A 21,847-nucleotide genomic window follows, 5' to 3' on the forward strand; every position below is an offset into this window, starting at 1 on the left:
TGGGTGTAGCAGGAGTCTCTTCCTCTCCTGGTGTGTATGGGACCAAACAGTTCCAATACTCTGATGTCTGTCCTCTTTCTTCTCCTGAATGGAGGCAGGACTGTTACTGGGGCCTTGGCAGTCTCTGGGTGTGTTGGCTTCCGCCGAGTTTGGATCCCGTGAGCACACCCCTGGCATGAGCAGACCCCTCGAGTTAGGTGGCCCCAAGCAGGACAGGGGAACCCTAACCAGAAACAGCCCCTGGCCTACTTGGGCCAGTTGATGGAGGCAAGACTCTTACTGGGGCCTTAGCAGTCTCTGGGTATGTTTGATCCCAATAAATTTGGATCCTGTGAGCAGACCCCTTGGTGTGAGGTGGCCCCAAGGAGGGCCACAGAACCCAAACCCAAGAAATATAATCTTTTTGTAAGTGGTGAATCCAATGAACTTTCGAGTGATAGTGTTTATTTAAAATGACCGTCAAGGAGTATTTTAAAATTTTAAAGCTAATTGAAATCCTTGTTGTTCTAGTTGCTTCACACATAATGATTTTATGTAAATGTTTTCATCTTTTGTCAATTGTCACATTGCATTGTACCCTGCTTGGAGCTTGTATTCTCCTTTGCCTGTAGAGGATGCCTGGAGTGATGCTGCAGAGAAGGGGCGGGAGGCTCCTTCCCTTGGTATTCTGCATTGTTACATGGGTGGCTTCTATGTCTCAGATGTGCCCAGTAATATTCAGGGCACACTCACCTTTAGCACCACCAATGTGTTCTTTCTTGAACTTGCCTTGTTCACTTGCCTCCACAGCATTTATCCTACTCTCCCTTCTCAGTCCACTGACTGCTTGTTATTCTTATAGAGGTAACCCAGAAGTCTTTGTGGCAATATCTATATCTTTCCCAATAAAGTCTGGATCCATACCTTGAAGGCCCTGTTCCAAATATCACTTTGTCATTGGTACCCTTCTTCCATCACAGGGCATCCTTTAGCATTCTCTTTTATCTTTTCTTAGGATCTGATCTCCTATTAAAAATTAATGTTCCTTTACATTAAGCATTCCCTTTTCAAACTACTGCATGGCTTCTGTATCTTCAATAGGGCTGCTGTTTTTGTCAAGTAGCAGATGTTATTAACCCTGTCCATATCTGTGGTGTGCACACCATTCATCCCATGCCTGGAACTATCTCCTCAGGCATTGGCTTATCATATACATGAGGCAGGCCAGGAATATGGTGGAGTTCAAATCTTTGAAAGCAGCCTTTGGATTGCTGACAGATGGAAGTTGAAGGAGGAATAATCTGACTTCAGCTTCATTACATGGGTCATAGTCCTTTTAAGAAAAATATTTTCATTTTAGAATTTCATACTGCATACAATGTGTTTTGGTAATAATTCAACTCCATTACTGAGAGGCCAATATGGTGGGGACAAGTTCTCAATTAAGGTTCCCTCCTCCCAGGTGCATCAACTTGATAACCCAGGTTAGTCATTACACTCTGAAAAGGATTATTATGGCAGAGACCTAAGTAACATTCAAATCAGAAGTAACTTCTAATGTCGGAATAATACTGTATGATATGCTGTCAGTGGGTACTCTATTTTCTGTGAGTGTGGTCAAAATAGTGTGGTGTGTCTGATAGTTCTGTTATGGCCAATAGTGGCATAGATCTACATTGAAAACTGGAGCACTGGTCTCTGAGTAAAACAATTATTTGAAATAAACATGGGTGATGTTTTGGGACTACTATCTTTAGACTTGGGAACTTGATGTCACAAGATCTACAGTGGTGATCCTATGCTATGGTCAATAACCATTCTTCTCTCAAGCTTAGCCTCATAAGCTATCCTAGGATAGCACTTTCATCAACATGTCCTTGGCCTACACTGCAGAAATGGGATGGTGTATCAGAAGTCGATTCTAATTGTAGAACATGCCCATCTCTCAACATGGTTTAAAACAAGGAATACTTCAAAGAGAAAGTGATGAGTCTCCGGGAAGAAACTGGTGAGCATCTTATGATAGAGACACCATTACCATGCACAAGCTCCTCCTGCCTAAGATTCCCCTCAGTCAACATCTCTTGTCTATGATGGAATGGTAGTTCATATCTAGGGTATCAGTTCCACTTGGGTATCAGAAGGCAGAGGTGATTTTATTTGATTCCACAAACTGATTAGAGTGGGAATAGATATCATCACTTATTTTGGGCAATAGGTTATCAAGACAACATTCAGGAATGGAGATCTCAACTCCTGAACATCACTGCAAATGCTAGCAAGGGGCCCAACAGACTCTGAAAGCATTGGCCATGTGACTGCAATGACTACAGGCTGTTCTCTGAGCAGGACAGTCCAGCTATGTACCCCTCAGCACTCTTTAGCCATGACCGCCTGTTGAGTTCTGGGATAATTCTCTCTAGGGACAATAAACCACAGTGAAGGAGAGCTATAGCTCGAGTTCAGGGGTAGTGCCCAGGGGAATATGACACACTTTACCCTAAAGGGAATTCCTAAATAAAATTATTTTTTTACAATTAATTTTGTTCTCAAAATAAAAAGCATTGACACACTTTTTTCTCACAATTTATTCTTTGTTGTGCTCATATGTATCATACACATGTTTTACTTTTTCAAGATAACTGGAGAGAGAGAGAGACAGAGACAGGGACAGGGACAGAGACAGAGACTAGAAGCTTATCTAACTTTAGCATCAAATTCTCTCTAGTCACAGAATCTTCTCTCCTCAAGGAAGAATCTTAAGCCAGAAGGAAACATCACAAGAGGGAAATGTTTTCCCTTCAAGGTATGTTTTGTTCACCTGTATTTTTTCTTTCCTTTTAGAATGCACTGCATATTAATCTCTGGGAACAATGGGTTTGGATATAGGAGATATCTGCTTTCCCATATTTCAAGAGCTATTTATTCAGAGCTCTGTTGAAAGATGAAACCCAGGGGGCAAGTTCTTTCAGGACACTAGCTGCAGGGAGTGACATTTTACTCATTCCTTCTGGAAGGACCCACTGTCTCCCTGAGGTCTCAGGGAGCTTTGAAGGTTTCCCTGTGAACTGATGAGTGTTTCATCAGCTTTGAGAGGTCAAGACCACTTACCACCACGAAACTCTTAGGACTTTCTTAATCTGTACAGGCTTTTTTATGGCCTGGGGCAGTGGGTTTGAATTCTCTGTGTACCTGATTTCTGAAGCAAAGCAAATTTCCTAAGGGATATTTAGAAATGGGCAAATGGAAAAAAATGGCATGTGTTTATGGAGGTCATTCTTTTTAAGAAATAAATTCCATGAGTCTTTATGTAATTGTAAAGAGGTTTTTAAAATACACCTTGCTCAAATAAACCCAAAGCTATATGGTTTGGAGATAAGGAAGCTGGGATCAAGTATGTTAGAATTTTTTTCTATCTTTTTTGCCTTTATTGCAAATTTCTTCATTAAAAGTGAGTGCTGGGGTGCCTGCACTGTAAGGGCCCATGGTGGTTTGAAAGTTGTTTCTGAACTATGGGGAGAAGACATGTATCAGACATTAACCTAGGCTAGGTATCAGAGATTAGGGGAGGACAGGAGGAAGGTAGAGGGAAAGGAAAGAAGAGAAGGTAGGTAAAGGGGAAGCCAGGAGAAGCTGGGGGTGGGGAGGCAGCCGGAGGTAAGAAAGAGTAGATGAATGTGGAGGGAGGAAGATATTGAGAGGGCAAAGGGAAGGAAAGTGTGAGAGGATCCGGATAGGCCAGTAGGGTAAATGGGCATTTGTTTAGTATTCCTTATATGCCAGGCAGTGGGTTTTCACTTAAATTGCTTCTCTAATTCTCAGAGGCACTACTAGTTAGATGTGGTTTAAGCCCCATGTTTTAGAAGAATAAACTGATGCTTAGGGGTGTCAAAAACTGCCTGAGGACATGCAGAAAGGACCATGCAGGCTACATCTTGATGTCAGAGATTTGATCATCTACCTTCTTGAATTCCTTTGTTAAGTAGATGCTTTGAACCAAATGTAGAGCCTAACTTTGGGACTAAGCAGGCTTGTGCAATGTGGCTACAGACTCGTGACTCTCTTTTATGGGCTTTCGTTGCTGGTCAAATGTAAAGTTTATTTCAATAGAGTTTAGTCCATTATTTGTTATTTTTTACTATATGTTAATCACCCAGGGAGCTCACCAAGTGCTAAATTCCTAAGACTCCATCCAAATGCATTGGCTTGGAGCCAGATGTTCAATGTTTCCAACACAGGACCTCAACCTGGCATTCTAGAGCATTCAGAACAGCACTGTCTGTACAGTGGTCAGTATGTGAACAGATACCCTGCCTATCCAACATAATAACAAGCTGAATTTAAAAGTAGCTTCAATTATCAGAAAATTCCTCTTATGTTAAACAAAGAAATCTCAAATAATCTCCCTGGTTTTCTTCTTCTTCTTGCGCCCCCCCCCCTGGTTTCTGCAGACAGGGTTTTGCTGTGTTGCTTTGGAGCCTGTCCTGGAAATCACTCTGTAGACCAGGCTGTCCTCAAACTCACAGAGATTCATTGCTTCTGCCTCCTGAGTGCTGGGATTAAAGGCTTGTGCCACCACAGCCTGGGTGTGCCTGGTTTTCTTAAACAGAACTACATATAGAAGATTTAAGTTCCCAGTATTTTTAATTTTAAATTGTGTGTGTGTGTGTGTGTGTGTGTGTGTGTGTGTGTGTGTGTGTGTGTGTGTGTGTATGTGTGTACATGCATGCTGATGCCTGAGGAGGCTGTAAGAGGTTATGGGATTCCCTGGAGCTGGAGTTGCAGGTGACTGTGAGTCACCTGGTATAGATCATAATAACTGAACTTGGGTCATCTGAAAGAGCAGCAAATTTTCTTAGGAGCCCCCTTTCATTTTTCAAAATATTTTTTTCCTGAATGTTGTTTTTAAGAAAGTGAACTTGTTAAAGAAAATGACTATTTATGGATGTGGAATTTGCTCCTCAGCATTTAGTAGGTGAGGGGGAAATTCTGGCCTCCCAAACTGCACTTCTGATGAGAAGATGGAACTCTGTTCTCTGCTCGGCAGCCATCCTTAGAGGCCCTCACACTAGACAAAGAGATGATTTCTCATTTCCTGTAGCAACATCATGGCACACATCACACAAATCAAACAAACCACCTCATTCAGTGTTGCCTCAGATATGGAAGAATCCTGTGTGTCAAGGTGGAGGTGAGGCTGGTTATAAAGGGAAGGCACTCTCAAGTAAGGGATGCATGGGAGTCCTGGCATTTCTGAGCTTCTGCTTGTTCTTACCCAGTTACAGTTCTATGCTGGCCCAGGAGCTGGTTTTAAGCCACTAAAATAAACTGTGAGGAGAGAAGATGCTGCATGGAAAAATACCATGTGTTTCCAAACATCCCAGATCCTTAGAGACTACTTGCTACTTGTTCACCTACTTACAAAACAGAAGCAAGTGTTTCTTAATTGAGTTAGAAGGAAGTTAATTTCTTATACGTTTTAAAAGGCAGCAAGGGATGGCTGTGGATGTGAGGCTTCCTTAGCAGCCATTTGTGTATATGTTCTAAAACTTAAGACATTTTGATGAGGAAAATGTGAAAAAACCAACTATCCCTATTACTTATTGTTAAAATAGGGATAATGATTACTATTACTATTGTTTGGTGGTTATATGTCAGAGCATAACAATGTAATTTATAAACATCTTTTGCTATACAGTTAGTACTAGAGAATAGAATGTTAGTCTCTGGATTGACATGAGTGACAGTCCTGCTGGTTTGTCATGTGGCTCTTCACAAACCTGTTGGTTCAATGAACTCCCTTTGAATAGCACTTAAAATGATGAGACAGGTAGAGAGAAGAAAGGGGGTATAAAAGAGCACACAAAATCTAGACTGCTGCTCTTTCTTCAGTTTCCCCCAAACCTAAGAAGAGACTGGAGGTTGAAAGTGTGAAGGATAGACCATCTCAGGCTTTGTGTAGGTCCCTAATCCTGTGCTCTTTTCTTAAGCATTCTTTTTTGGTTCTGCTGCTCCAGCCAGGTTTAGGGTGTACAAATCACAACACCAGAAACCTCAGCTTCTTTTGATATTTTTTAATGATGAAATTCTGCATTGTTTACCCTCTGTCATGGGTATAAAACCAGAAGAGCTCCAGAATATGGACTTATAGGGAAATTGGAGAAGATGAAGGTCTAAAAGTCCTTAAATACAGTATGCAGCTTAAATTTACATCATTGCCAAATGTAGAATTGGAATTTGCATGTTGGTGTATGGAAAGTACTGGAAACATTCTGGGTTCTATCTGTGAGCATCCTAGCCATGTAACTAGGAGTTTTCCTTCTCCTGTCACACACAAGGCATCTATGTGTCAACCCCATGGGGTGCTTTAACTTCAAATGTTCACAGTTGCATGAAGTGAGTATCATGGGCAGTCTAAGTGGCTAACTGTGCCCAGCAGTCATAAGCCACAAGTTTTGGCCTCAGTTGGAGATGTACCTTGTTCTGTGGCCTCTCCTAAAATGAGGAACCAGAATACATTCATAGTTTGGAACCCAGAGTGTGGCTCAGTGTAGGTTGTGATCACATAGTATACAAATTTTAGGCTCTTAAACCACAGGATGCAATGTTCATCAGACTGTCAGAGCTACTGCTGGGCTCCACAGCATTCCATGAGTCAGCAGAGAAGAGGAGCCCTCTCCGTTACCAGGCCAAACCTTGTGGAGTTCACACTGAGTCCATGTTTTTATTTCATTAATAAAATATAAGCCCACTCTCCGTTGGTAACCCAGAACTGTGAGGGTACATTTTTTCCTGTTTTCTAAAGTGCATGCAGATAAAAGGGGATTACTTTTGAGACTACAACCTGTCAAAGATAAATAGTATTTGATTTACTATACATAATAGCAGTGCATTTCTTCTTAAAACAGCAAGCTCTTTTTCTTTTTACCAAAATGAAAAGAAAACATTCATTTCTTTATAAATAGTTTAAATACATATTTCATACCAAGGTTATAAAAATAGCTTCTTTTTTCAATAAATACATTTTCATTTACATGGCAAATAATGTGCAGCTAGCTAGCCACTGGCCACCAGCTCTATTTTACTGATTGTCTAGGAGATGACATGCAGTAATAATTGTCCTTCTGCCCTCACAAAAAGGGAGAGAGCAGCAGGAGCCATGCATCCCTGGGAGCCAGCAGTGCTATGGATACTGTTCAGGAATGACAATCAGGCACTCAGGAAAAACCTTTGCTGCACTTCACAAAAGCCACTAATGACAAAACTAATCCTCAAACTCTTTGTCTGGATTTTCTATCTATTCAGACCCTCAGGGTCTTTGGATGGTTACCAAAATCTGTCAAACAGACCAGTAAGTTAATACCTGTACAGAAAAAGTGTTGGTGCTTCTAAGTTCTAGAAATTGTTTGCTACAGTGTAGAGGTGGGCCTGCCTTTCCCTGGCCCCTTGCCCTCCTTTCTGCAGAATTCCCAACATTGTTTAGGCTCCATGCCTACTCCAGGCCCCAAAGGCAAACCAGAGCTGTCATGCAGCAGCAGTTTGGCATTGGAAGCTGCCCCTGTGTGCTGACATCATAGGTTTATGGCTTTACTGTCCTTTGAATCTGCTGTGCTTGTGACAACTTCTACTGGAAAGTTCTCCAAGGTTTCTGTAGAGGATGACATCATTGCTTCTTGGTCCCAGGAGCCTGGTAAGTTTTCCAAACTGAAGGAACTCACAGGTCTGTGGGTGATGCTGCCCTCTTCTGATCTACTTGGGAGAACACGGTGCAAGGATGTTTCTGATGAGGAAGAGACTGAGGATGAGAGAGTGGTGGAGATTGACTGCAAAGGTGTCAGTGTGCTATCAGAATGGGGGGAAATACACCTCAGGAACTGCAAGTGACCTTCCTGGATGACCTGGCAGTGGGAGGGGGAATAATCAAGCTTTGGAGAAAGATGCAGTTCACTATCTGCTGGATTTTGCTCATGAGCTACAGTTCTTTGAGGGCTGCTGCCCAAAGAGGAGGGATCCATACTCCAGATGTCAGAGGTGACATTACCATGATAAAGCTGTGCTCCACCTGTCTGAAAATGGAGGCAAGGTTGGTGAGCACTCCAGCTCATCCTCATCTGTAAGCTTTCTTTGGAAGGACACATCGGAGTGGGATGCAAAGAACAAAACCTTGATGGCTGCTGAGGTGACAAGATGTTTTCCAGAAGTTGCATGATGTTCCTCATATCTTTCCCTAGTTGGGAGACCTCCTGAGTCAATGTTGTTACCTGTGTGGAGAAAGCAGAGCCAACAACAATGGTCATAGGTACACAGTGTGGACAGGTCTTAGAGAACTGAAGAAAGTGAGAAAGAGGGCCACTCCATCTCAGAGCTAACCAAACTAAAGGTGACTGACTAGGCTGGGCATCTAGACGGGTTTGTATCCTGATCTAAAGACATACCCACTTAGGAGAGATGAGTGTGGTTAGGGGTCTATGGTAATATATCCTTTATTAAAGCCACTGGAGATCAAAACAACAAAGCAGCCATACTGGTTAGCCATAGAAGCTAGACACACATCTTTAATCCCAGGACTCAGGATTAAGAGTTAGACAGATATCTGAGTCCAAGACCACCCAGGGCTATTGGAAAGTGAGTCAGGGCTCACGCCTTTAATCCCGGGGTTTGAGAAATATAAAGGGTAGAGACATTCAGTCTGAAAATTAGTCTCTAGTCACATTGAGGAGAACATAACAGTCTGAGTGAATCAGAAGTAGTAAAGTGCAGGGAGTATGAGGATTGCCCCTTGGGTCTGTGGTAGAGGTAAGAGCTAGTGGATAGCTGCTTTGCTTTTCTGATCTTCAGCTTGAAGCTTGAACCCCATGATTAGCCCTGGGTCATTTATTTACCGTGTTACAGTGATCTTAATTGGTGACTGAGGTATCACTGCAAAGGATTAAGGAAGCCTTGAACACCACTGATAGCTTCTACTTCCTGAGAGGGGATGGCATACTGACAGGTATGAAGATGTCATCAGTGCCTGGAGGAGCAGATACCATGTGCAATGTACCAGGCACATTGAGCCTCTGTTCAGTGTGGTGACTGAACAGCAGCTCTAGCTTAACATTTCCTAGGGGCGGTCTTGTGACTATAGGTTCAGAGCCAAAAATAAGAGACCTCCAAGAAGGAGAGGATGGTGAGAACTCTTACCAGATTTCCTAAAAAAAGAGCTCCTGGGAAAAAATGGAAGTTACAAAAAGAGATGAAGAGAAAGAGACTGTGAAGTGGTTAACTACAGGCAAGCCCTGTGAACATCTGAGTGTCCTGGGATCTACCAAGTAACTAGGAGATCCTTCCATTGAAACCCACATTATACTGTATCTGCTTCGCTCATTTTAGAGATGAAACCTTTATAATTTATCAAATTCTCAAAGGAGACACAGTCCCTAAACATAAGAAACAACAGAAAAGTAATCATTTAAAACAACAAGAAAAATCTACTGACAGAGTTGTTTTCCTGACATTAGATTAAAACAACAAAACCCCACAGTGGACACTAGGAGACTGAATGTGGTTCCAGTCTGTGCTTTCTGACTGAAATTTGATTTACCTCAAACTGGATACATACAAATTTCCACTCTTTGGATTGCATAACACTAACACAATGTTTGCCATCTCTATGTTAATACCTTATAGCTTATGATAGTGCTGCTGTGATCTTACCATCACAACCACAAAGGTTCCAATAGCAGCAGTTGAATCCCCAGATAAACACCATCAAGACTCAAAAAGTAGTGCAATTCCACTCTTAGGCATATACCCCAAAGAAACACATTCATACAACAAGGACATATGCTCAACAATGTTCATAGCAGCACTATTTGTAATAGCTAGAAACTGGAAGCAGCCTAGATGCCCCTCAACCAAAGAATGGATAGAGAAAATGTGGTACATTTACACAATGGAGTACTACTCAGCGTAAAAAAAAAACAATGGAATCTTGAAGTTTGCAGGAAAATGGATGGATCTAGAAGAAACCATTCTGAGTGAGGTAACCCAACGCAAAAAAGACAAACATGGTATGTACTCACTCATATGCGGATTTTAGACATAGAGTAAGGAATACCAGCCTACAAGCCACACTGCTAAAGAAGCTAATAACCAAGGAGATCCCTTAGAGAGACATGCATGGTCCCCTGGAGAAGGGGAGAGGTTCAAGATCTGCTGAGAAAATTGGGAGCACGGGAAGAGGGGGGAGGGAGCTAGGAGAATGAGAAGGGGAGAAGAAGAGGGATGCCGAGGACAGGAGGGAGCAGAAAGTATGAGTCAGGGGAAGAATACATGATAACAAGAATGGAGATATCATAATGGTGACATTTTTGGTTTACAGAGAAATTAGACACTAGGGAAATGTCTGGAGATCTACAAAGATGACACCAGCTAACTATTTCAGCAATGGAGGAGAGGCTACCTTAAATGCCCTCCCCTGATTATGAGATTGATGACTGACTTATATGCCATCCTATAGCCTTCATCCAGCAGCTGGTGGAAGTAGAAGCAGAAACTCATAACTAATCACCGAACTGAACTGGAACTTAGATGCAGAGAAGGACCAGTGAAGAGCACAGAGGTCCAGACCAGGCTGGTGAAACCCACAGAAACAGCTGACCTGAACATCCTGGAACTCTTGTTCCCCAGTCTGATAGCTGGAATACCAGCATGGGACTGATGCAGACCCCAGGAACATGGGTTTCTGTGAGGAAACCTCAGAAATCTATGGGACCTCTTGTAGAAGCCCAGTATTTATCCCTAGCATAGGTGTGGACTTTGGGAGCCCATTCCATATAGAGGAATACTCCCTGAGTCAAGACACACAGGGGTGGGCCTAGGCACTCTCCCAAAGGATACGAAAGACTCTGATGACACCCTATGGAAGGCCTCACCATCCAGGGGCAGCAGAAAAGATACGTGACAGATAAGGTTTTAATTGGGGGGGAATAGGGGAGGATGGGTGGGAGAAGGGAACTGGGATTGTCATGTAAAACAATCCTGTTTCTAATTCAAATAAAAAAAATTGGAAAAAGTAGTTTCAATATCATGACAAAAAACAAGACTGCTATTTGGGGCAGGCTTCTTTATCTTTCTCATACACACATTTAAAAAATATCTACATAACCAGTTTTCGTACAAATGTATGCTTTATGAAGAATATATCCTTTAAATCTTCCACTCTCCTCCTCTCCCCACTTGGTTCCTTTTGTTTCCTTAGACAGCTTTACTTTCATTGTCTACACATTCCTAATTCATCCAGTCCACTTCCTGTGAGATCCTCCTGAAGCTAATTCTCCTTTGCAGCCCCAGCAGGAGGCGGCACTGCTCAAACTGAGGCATTTAGAAAGGTTTAGAAGGAGGTCATTCTGTGGTTCAGGCTACTAGCTGCTAACATATTGACTGAAATTGCAAGACCAAAACTCTTTGTGCTGTTGTGGAACTGTAGTGAACCGAATAGATGCCTGTCTGGCTTTTTTTTTCAGTGAATCTGAAGCTGCTAGAAGTAGAACATACACCCCAATCTCACAAAGGACTGGAAGGGTGAGCATGAAGGAATGAATCAACTCTCCAATCTGCGCGCGTGGGTCTTGCCCACTCAGCCTCACAGGATCCCTGCCCCACAGACATGCGGAAGGTTCGATGGAATCCTTATCTCCACTGTCAGCATTTCAGGATGCATCTGCCACTAAATGGACATCAATTGAAAGGACATCTGAATGGCTCTCTCTGTGGGCACAGTGAGCATTCCTGAATCAAATTCACCTGGATTGATGGATTAGCTGAGCTTTCAGTCAAGATGCCCCCATGTGGTGGCTTGAAAGAAAATGGCCCCAAAGGGAATGGTACTTTTAGGAGGTGTGGCTTGATTGGAGTAGGTGTAGTCTTGTTGGCGAAAGCGTGTGGAGGTGGGCTTTGAGGTCTTATATATGTTCAAGCCATGTCCAGTGAGACCCGCCACTTCCTATTGTCTGCAAATAAAGATGTAGAACACTTGGCTGTTTCTCCAGTCCTGTCTGCCCGCATGCTGCCTTGCAGCCCTCCCTGACAATAATGCACTAAACTTCTGGACTGCATGCCAGCCAATCAAATTAAATGCTTTCTTTTGTAAGAGTTGCTGTGGTCACAGTGTCTCTTCACAGCAATACAAACCCTAAGTAAGTAAGTACCCTTCATTCAGAAGTAGATAAAGACAGAGCATTGGAAGACTGGTTTTGAACTTTAGGTTTATATTAGGAATTACAGTATTCATGAATTTTTTAACAAATTTATAATGATATAACATTTTCATGATCAAAATAACCAAAAACACTAAGACAGGCAGTTTCAAAGTGTGAAACAGAGGCCCAGAAGTGAAATGTTGTTTTATTTTAAAAATGAAAAGTGTGTGTGTGTGTGTGTGTGTGTGTGTGTGTGTGTGTGTCTGTCTGTCTGTCTGTCTGTCTGTCTGTGTGTACATGAGTGGTGGTGCCCTCAGAGGACAGAAGAGAGCATCAGATCCCCTGGAGCTGGAGGTGGATATGAGTTCACTGTCATAGGTGCTGGGAACTGAACTCTTAGTTGCTCTCTTAGTTGCTGAACCACCTCTTTAGCCCCCAAATGGTGTTTTTAAGATTACTTATTTTATGAAAGACATCTTTGGTCTAGAATCCAGGACTTATCTTTTGCTGCAGTTTGCAATCACATTGTTTCTGAAGGAGTTGGGAGATGCTTGCTAATATGTTTAAAATCTCCACAAAACACAGTGACATAAACCATTACCTTATGGAGAAGAGTTATATAGACTGTCAATTCAACATCAGATAAGCAAATGGCGTAATCTCAGAAAGCAATTCCACACTGATTAAACAGTAAATTCTCTTCAAAGCAAATTATGTGAACAACAACAACAAAAGATTTGCTATAGGGTAAACACTATAATTCAGAATAAATGGATTTCTAGCTTTCAAAATAAAAATTTTCCATTTCTTCAGAGCCACGTTCTTGACAACTAACTTACACTATACAATCACCACATCTTTGAGGCCATGAACTCTGATTGGGAATCCATGGACTCCACTGGTTCTAGGAACACAAACACTTATTAGCTGTTCCAAAAAGAAAAATTACTACCTTATCTGGAACTAAAAACAGCACAGAAGTCAAGAAAATAGAACTTTCAAGTGATGTGAGGGAAGATTTCCATCACTGTGTTCCCAGGGTCACGCCCCTGCACCCTATTAAAATTCCATGAGGGATTAATCCCTTTTATGTAGGGGATCTCATCCTTTGTAAAGACAAAGGCAGTTGCCACAAAGAGAGACACCATCTCCTGAAGGCGGAAACAACAGTAACACTGAGGGGATAGTGACATCCACACAAAACGGTTTTATTGCAGTGGTGTGCACTGGTCCCTGCTGGGTTTGCTGACAGAGTCTATTCTAAGATAGGAAAGACGTCAGTCTTGATCAAGTGTAAGAAATAAAGAGTTTACTTTTTTGAGGGTGGTAGAAATCAAGCCACCACCTTGCTACAAAAAAAAAAGAAAGAAAAAGAAAAAACAAATAGAATTGTCAATGAAAACTGTTGAAGCTGCTTTCTGTCTAGGACTGTCCAGTTACCGAGTTTTGTCTTCACCATAGAACTTCATGCGAGGTCACTGTGAAGTGAAGCAGAGCCACGCTGACCAAACAGAGGCAAGCTTTCTTCTTAGCCCAACAGCAACCTAAAATCCTTGAACGTTTCTGTCACTGATATTAGAAAACATACGAGTTTTCCCAAGCCCCACTTCTTTTCTACCATTTTTGTTTTTTGTTTTGAAACTTTGCAAACTTGCAGGCCATGCTGATGTGGACTTTTGATTCAAGACAGAGAGAATGGATGAAATGAAAATTATTTGATGTGTACGCTCCACTTGTACACTATTTTTCATCCATTAATTTCTCTCCTTCCTTTCCTCCTTTTCCTCTTTCATTCTTTCTCTTCCTTCCTTTCTTTGTCCCCTTTTCTTTTCCTATGAATGACAACCCAGCAGTCTGGAATTTAAAACTGTTGGCCAAACCAGTTCAGCATCACCATCAGTCTGTGCAGCAAATTGCTCGGGCCCAACATTTCCTCTCATCCGAGGTCCGGTTAGATAAAGGAGCAAGGAAAGAAGCATCTGGGCTGTCAAGTGACTCACTTCCCTACGGACACCAGTGCATCCAAAGACTACTTTCTTATTTTGTGCCAGGATCATGAATTGAAGTCTCAGTTCACTTAGGCCACATGGGTGTTTGTATTGCCTCTACTATTAGCAGACATCACCTTTTGTCACACATTATGGGACACAAACTTGCCAGCAGTGATAATCCACATGCATGCATGCATGACATGCATGAAAAAGGGAACCACTAACTTACCATGCTTTCTTATTTCTCCCACATCCAGGATTCCTTAGAACCTACAGCTCCAGACTACCTTGCTTGCTGCTGTTGTGTTTAATGAGCTCTACTGATGCCTTTTTACCTGTATCCCTCCCTCCACTGCATCATTTCCCTGTAAGGACTGTGATACATGGTTTAATAATATACATGTAAACTTTAGTCCCCATATAACTGATTTTATGGAGCATCCCATGTGGCTGGATTTGATGATACACAAACAGTAAGCTTACTTGAATATTTCTGCATGGCAGAGAATACTAATCCAGAGGACAGCCAGGAGGAAAGGGCAATCACAGTCATTTATGTAACTTTTCCTTTCATCAGCATGAAAGAACTACCCTGTTCTATTAACACTGTTAATATCAGAGGAACATTGAATTTTAGCATGGTCTGTGTGGATTTCTGTGGTAGTGCAAAGGCTGAGGAGATGGGAAACAGTGCTTTAATATTCTGTTTTCCCAGATCAAAGGTTGAGTAATTGCGGTCAGGCAGGTTGGGGATTCTCTATCAGGAATATGAGATGAAGTTTAAGCATGTACATGATGGTGTTGATTAGAACTGAAGGAGGACCTGCATGGGCTAAGTGTGGAGGGGAGGGGAGCAGGGACTACACTAGGTTTTTAAGCAGCAAAAGTTTCTGTACAAATGTTGACATACAGCACACACTCCAAATTTTGTTTTGGTAGATGGATAGTTTAATTAAGAGTAAATTGCGTGGTGAATTTCTTAACATATGTTTCGATTTTTTAGCTAAATTTAAATAATTTTCCTACTGATCTAAACTTGCAAGGATAGAATTATCACCAAGCTTCTAGTAGGTGAGAATGCTTAATATGCTCTGAATATCTCATCAGAGTCTCTACTGTTTAAAATTGGGAGATTTAGTAACATGTAATTTATTATTTATGCAGTCCATCTGTGGGGCTGTCCCCTATTTTCCCCAGTAACTGCAGATACTGTCATATACTGTTCTGTGGCTTTTGGTGGAAATAGAGATTTGTTGTTTTGGGTTTTTATGGTGTGTGTTTTGGGAACAAGAGTGTAAGTCAAAACACACCCTTAGCAACGTTTTTTGTTTCCTGTGAAATAGCTCTCCTTCTTCCGTGCATTTTCTTTCTGAATCCTGGCTATCACTTCAGCCCATGTACTCTGGAACTTGGTAGTCAGAAGAAAACATTGTGATTTTTATTTTCATGTGTTAGTGAACAGATGGGGATGCAACTGGTGATGTATTCTTCTTAGTATGAACAGTTCTTGACCTATCTCAATTTTTGCCAAATGTGCATATTTTCCTGCTAGACATAATTTTCTTAAATCTAGAGGTACTAATTGCACCAAAAGTCTTCCTGTAACACACACACACACACACACACACACACACACACACACACACACACACACACACACATTTTTACAAGCTAATTCAGGTAACTAAGTGAGCTTTCACTGAATTCTTTGTCATCTTTATTTGTAACAAAACTGTATATTGCTTAAGTGTGGTGGCACATGCCTATTTCCCAGCTACTCTGAAAGCTGAGGGAGGATGGTCATAAGTTTAAAAACCCATCTTAAAATAAAATGAAAAATGAAAAATCCTTGAGTTTTATCTCAGTGACTGCAGAGCCCCTCACCATATGTGTGAAGGCTGGGGCTCCATGCTCAGTATTATAAAAAAAATCATGTGTATTTATGTTGAAAAACATAATGGAAACTATGTGCATTCACTGTGCAATGACCATCTCAAGCTAATTTAAAGACCTCTTCACATACTTACCACATTTCATTGTTAGGAAATTTACAATGTGCATTTGTATCAATATACAACACATGCTTAGCTATAACTGAACAGTGAGCATCTTCCATTGTCAAACTGAAACCTTGTGTCCTTTGCCTACCACCCCATCCTCACAGTCACTGGTAGCCCCATTCTGCTCTCAGTTTCTATAGTTCGTTTCCAATTTTCACAGAATTACATTTTTTGGTTAACCCCCCACACTCTGAGCAAGCATGTGTTCTGGCTTTTGTTTGCTATCTTCTTGGTGAATGTCTAGGTGGCATTGTGCAAATGGCTCTTGGAAGCCTTATTACTATGATGCTGGCAGGCATGGCCTTGAAGGAAGAGATTAGAAGTGCAGTGGGATTCAAGTCTAATTATATTCAATCGTACAGTTTCATTTACCTGCAATAACTTTACAAACAGATGTTTTCTTACAGATTATCTGTCTTCCCCAATCAATACAGGAAGGAAAGATCAAACCAGTTGACATTCTAGAATGGCACAGGAAGATGTTGACAAGAACCCTCCCAACTGGGAGCTGTGGGCAGTTGATGGCTTCTGGGGGAAGTCAGCTACTGGTTGGTAGACCATGCGCATACCTATGATCATATGGTCAGCATAAATTGGAGTTGAAGTGTTATATAATAAAAAAAGAGGCTATGACCATAGGGGGTAGGAAGTAGAAGTGGATCTAGGAGAAGTAGGGAGAAACAGTGGGGAGGGACTCACAAAAATTAACCCCATGTGAGGAACTATTAGCAGTTGGTGGCTGCTGGGGGAGGAAGAGTCACTGTTGTATGGGATTGTGGCCACTGGAAGGAGGACACCATCCCCATGTAGATATACGGGCAACACTAATTGGGCCCAGGCATTTAGTAAGTAAGTAAGTAAGTAAGTAAATAAATAAATAAATAAATAAATAAAGCTGCACATGAAGTTGGGAGGGAGGTGAGATGTGGTCAGTAATTCTGAGATCAGTTGAGATTGATACGATCAAGATACATTGCATCCATGCACAGAAACTTAAAATAATAAATGAGAAGGATTATTTAAAAAAGAAAGCAGGCTTCTCTCTTTGTCAAAATAGATGTTTCTAAAGTTGGCACAAAGCCTCAGCAGCCAAAGCTGTCTTTAAAGAAGAGACTAAAGACGGAGGACACTTGTCTTTCCATTTTGGAACTTACTACAAAGTAAAGTAATAAAGACAGCAAAGAGCTGGTACAGATTGTCAACAGAATACAATTTTGAGTCCAGAAATAGCCAGGTATGGTGGTGCATACATGCACACTTGTCAGAGGGTTGCACCACTCATCTCAAGGGGATGAATCAGGAGGATCACAAGTTTGAGGCTATGCTGAGTTTTCTAGAAAGACTCTAATTAAAAACATTACATACAGACATTAGCTGCATGGATAATCTTAATTGTCAGCTTAACTGGATTTAGAATTGCCACAGAAACAATCCTTTGGAGTATCTATGAAAATATTTCCAGAAAGGTTTAATTGTAGAGTATTTAATTCTACCTGTGGGCGTTACTGTCCTGTGTGCTGAGGCGGGTGTCTGAGTGAATAAAAGGAGAAGCAAACTGAGCACCAGCATTAATTTTTCTGTACCTCCTGATTGTGGATGCAATGAGATCACCACCTCATTCTGCTGCCACCATCCTTCCCCATGAACTGAAAAGCAAACAAGCCTTTGCCAGCATGGTGTCTTGTCCGATATTTGGTTACAACAACCTGAACACATGCATTGCCTTCAAATTCACCTCCACCAATTTATGAACACAGCTTTCAGACCATTCAACTGGAAAAAGTGTTTTAACCAATGGTGCTTTGAAAATTCACATACAAATGAAGAGAAATGCACAACTCATACAATAGGTGCAACTTAACCCAAAATAGATCAAAGGCACAAAGGCACTGAAGAGATTTCAGTCTAAAATTCCAAGAAGAAAACGGAGGAATTCATTACAATGGATTTCTCACAGATATGACCCAAAAAGTACAAGAAGAAAATGAAGACAGATTGGCTTTCTCTACAATCAATCCTAATTTGCTTCAAGGGACACCATCAAGGAAGTCAAGTGTAGGGAGACATTGTAGCCCTGCCTCCTAGGGCTACAGATTGCCTGGCCACGCCCATGAGGGCGTGGTCAGGTGAGGTTGAGGATGATGGGGGGGATTCTTAAGGAGCCGCAGACTCGTGGGGAAGCCCCTTCTCTCTGGCCTCGCTAGCTTGCTACCTCTAGGCACACTCTGGCTTGCATTTGGCTGGTGTTAATCTGAATGAAGATATCTTAACCTTACAGACTATGGATCATCTTTGTGCTCGTCAAGCTTTGATGTACAAAAATGAGAAGAGAAAATTACAAATCATGTGTTTAATAAGGGAGTTGGTTCTGTGAAGTATAAAGAACTCATAAGAGTTAATAATAAAAAGACAACTCAACTGAAAATGGGAAAAGAATGGGAAGGAACAGTTCTGAAAGAAGATGGATAAATGACCAAAACATAGGCAAAGGTACAGTGTGAATAACTGTCAGCAAGCTCTAACACAGCAAGAACAAGTATCTAGTTCTCATGTATTAAAGAGGCCACCATACTTCAATTCGATGTTTATATTATCCAGTCCTAAATTGACACAGGAACTCCTATTGCAGATTTTCTTACCAACTAATAGAACGGTGTAAGGTTAGGGAAGACAAACACCTTGTTGAAGTAACCAAATGTGAATCTAAGCACTGTTTCCCTCCAGGGCAGCTTTTCTTTGCAGCAATGTTTCTGCTCTGTGCTCACTATGCCAAAGCAGTTTTCCCTTAAACACTGTGTCTATGATGTCTTTCTGGGTCAGCTAGATTTGAGAAACTAGAGCACATGCAGCATTTACCTACAAACCTATTCAGAAAGGTAGTGCTTGACTCTTACAGTCCACGGTCCCTGAAGTGACTTCTCTTGAAGTCCCATCTTCCCTGCACTAAAAGTGTGGGAACTGTATCTAAAGCAGGCTAATACTGGTGCCTGTCCTACATCTTTAAAATTCCCTTTAGTGTTCTGGGAATGTAGGTTAATACCAATGTTATGCCTTTTCTGACATGTAAAATGCATTTAATCAGTTAATTATGAAATGTACACAACATGGTATAATTCTATATATATATATGTGTGTGTGTGTGTATGTGTGTGCGTGAAAAGTGCATATGCAGGTATCCAAGGAGGCTAGAAGATGGCTTCAAATCCCCTGAAGCTACAGTTATAAGAGGCTATGAAGGTGTGAGCTGCCTGACATGGGTGCAGGGAACTGAATCCAGGTCCTCTGGAAGAGCATAAGTTCTCTTAACTACCGAGCCATTGCTCCAGATCCTGTACATTAAGTTTTTAAGCAAATATTAGAATGCAGAGTCATCAGTGCTCCAGCAGTGCACCCGGAGCCTGCAGTCTGCACTGCAGTCTCTGCTATCTATCCTGTTGTCTGGCATTTTGGTAACAAACTTCAGAGTCATGTAGCATATTCCACATTTACTACTAATGCATTTCTTGATTGATAGTAACTAAATATAGTGTAAGAGTAAAGCAATGAACTGATTCCAGCTACAACAAGTAGAAGGTACACTAAACAGAGTATTAGGCTTTGACTTAATTGTTTTGTTTTTCCTATGTTAACAATATGACTTTGTGGGAGGTGTAAGGAAAACTTGTGTAGGAGGCTGTAAGGAGTAACTGCGCATTCTGAATCTACTTCATATTTTCAGTGTGCCTGGCTTAGTGACATTTAATACACTACACACAGGGTTAAGGATATATAAATTTAATCATGTTTAAAGGGTAAAGTTGTTTGTTTGTTTTGTTTTGCTTAAGCTATAACTGTGGGGAAATCAGATATTTTACTATAAGGAAAACCTAATCTTTAGAAGGAGGTGGCTAGTCCATTACTAATTTTATCTTCTTATTTCAATGAGTATTTTTCAACAGAAGGACACTAATGGATATATCAAATTGCAAGGCTCCTTTGTTTTCCAAATGGATCTCTGTTTACACAGACTGATGGGCCACACTATCAAAGAACAATGATACAGTTCTTTAGCCTGACTTGTGCAGTGTCCACACTCTAAAGAGAAAGGCCTCCTTTCCCAAGAGGAATGACTGACTCTAAGGTTCAGTTAAGAAATAGATCAACCACTTAGCACTCTTACGTATTTGTGTAAGATGGGAGTGGGCAGAAATCTAATGGCATAATGGGTGGTTTTAACCTGGGCAATGTCTAAAGAGAAACTGCTCAAAGAAGGCTGATGTGCAGATTGCCAACAATAAGTCTGTTTCCTTCCCCTTCTGTTTTTTTTAATATTTTATTTTTAAATCTTAGATGTCTAGCCTACATGTATATCTGGGTACCGTGTGTACATGGTGCCCACAGAGGCTGGAAGAGGCCCTGAATCCTCTGGAACTGCAGTTGCAGGCAGTTGAAAGCTACACTTGTGGATGCCAGGAACCAAACCTGGGTCCTCTGCAAGAGCAGCCAGTGTTTCTAACCTAACACTGAGATATCTCTCCAGCCTCTCTGTAGTTTTCAGTGGGAGGTTGTTTGGGTGATTCCCGTACGGTTTGGACTTGCCACTAAGAACTGTCAATCCAGTTGGGGAGTTCTCTAATACTGTTGTTTCTGTTCTTCTCCTGGTACTTACTCCTCTCCTTAGTCATTGTCTCACTTCAGACAAAGGAAGGTGAGGTGGCAGCTGAGTACAGACCTTCACTAAGAGACAACCTAAGTTTAGGAGAGACCTGGGCTGCTCCAGTTGCATTGCTGTTACTACAGACCACTGCAAGTCGTGTGACCACAAGAATTCTACTTGTGAAATTCTCTTTAGTATCAGCACATGGTGATCCTATTCAAGATGGCAGCATGTGAGTTCTAACTTTAGTCTAGAAGGGACTCTTTTATACTGTACCTCTCCACATGCCCTCCCCATGGTCCAAAAGAATCCCAGAGCTTCCTGAATTTTTCCTGTGAGAGTCTCTCTAGACTCTCTGTAGCTAGGCCTTCTTTTCCTTAACTTGTTCCTTGAAATCTCTTAGCGGTCCCTAGAAGGCCTGACCACCAATTACCCACAGGTTAACTCATTAACACACATTTGCTCTTCATCTTCAAGCTTTTCTGTTCTGTTTTTCCATCATGCTTCCTTGGCCTCTTCCAAAATCATTATCTGCATCTAAAATGTCCCAGAATGTGTTTTAAACTACTGTTATTTGGAGAAAGCAATTAAAACTGAGGCAGCAGCTGAGAAGCTACCTTATTCTATGTAAGTGGGCAGAAAGGTTGATCTTATCAAAACAGAGGGTAGGCCCACACAGTTCCTAGATTACGTGTAAATCTGAATCAAAGGCATTATTGGGGAAACAAAGCATATTCTAAAGCTGATTCTTGGTGATGGTTAAAGGAATACAAAATTAAACCTTATTTAATCACATATTTTAAAACATGAATTTTATGATACTTATATGTATCTTAATAACATTGTTGAAAATTATTTTATTTTATATGGAAAATCCTAAGATTCAGAGAGGAAAAGTTCCAATGCTACATAGCAAATAATTGTTGGATAAAAAGCAAAACTTAGGCCAAAATAACTCTGAGAAATTACATTCTCTCATGGACTAACAATCTTGTTTTT

At 41.3% G+C, this 21,847-nt stretch overlaps 1 protein-coding gene across 1 annotated transcript in view; it reads right to left on the minus strand.

Annotated features, from left to right (window-relative positions):
- Positions 1-7,550: 7,550 nt before the first annotated feature.
- The window catches only part of Kcnh8 (potassium voltage-gated channel subfamily H member 8), a 373,434-nt gene continuing 359,137 nt past the window's right edge, over positions 7,551-21,847 (minus strand). The window contains exon 16 of the mRNA XM_027394572.2: positions 7,551-8,240. Within this exon, the coding sequence (XP_027250373.1) occupies positions 7,551-8,240 (690 nt within the window). The remainder of the gene's footprint in view (positions 8,241-21,847) is intronic.

The sequence above is a fragment of the Cricetulus griseus genome (genome assembly GCF_003668045.3).
Source record: "Cricetulus griseus strain 17A/GY chromosome 1 unlocalized genomic scaffold, alternate assembly CriGri-PICRH-1.0 chr1_0, whole genome shotgun sequence".
Classification (NCBI taxonomy): domain Eukaryota; kingdom Metazoa; phylum Chordata; class Mammalia; order Rodentia; family Cricetidae; genus Cricetulus; species Cricetulus griseus.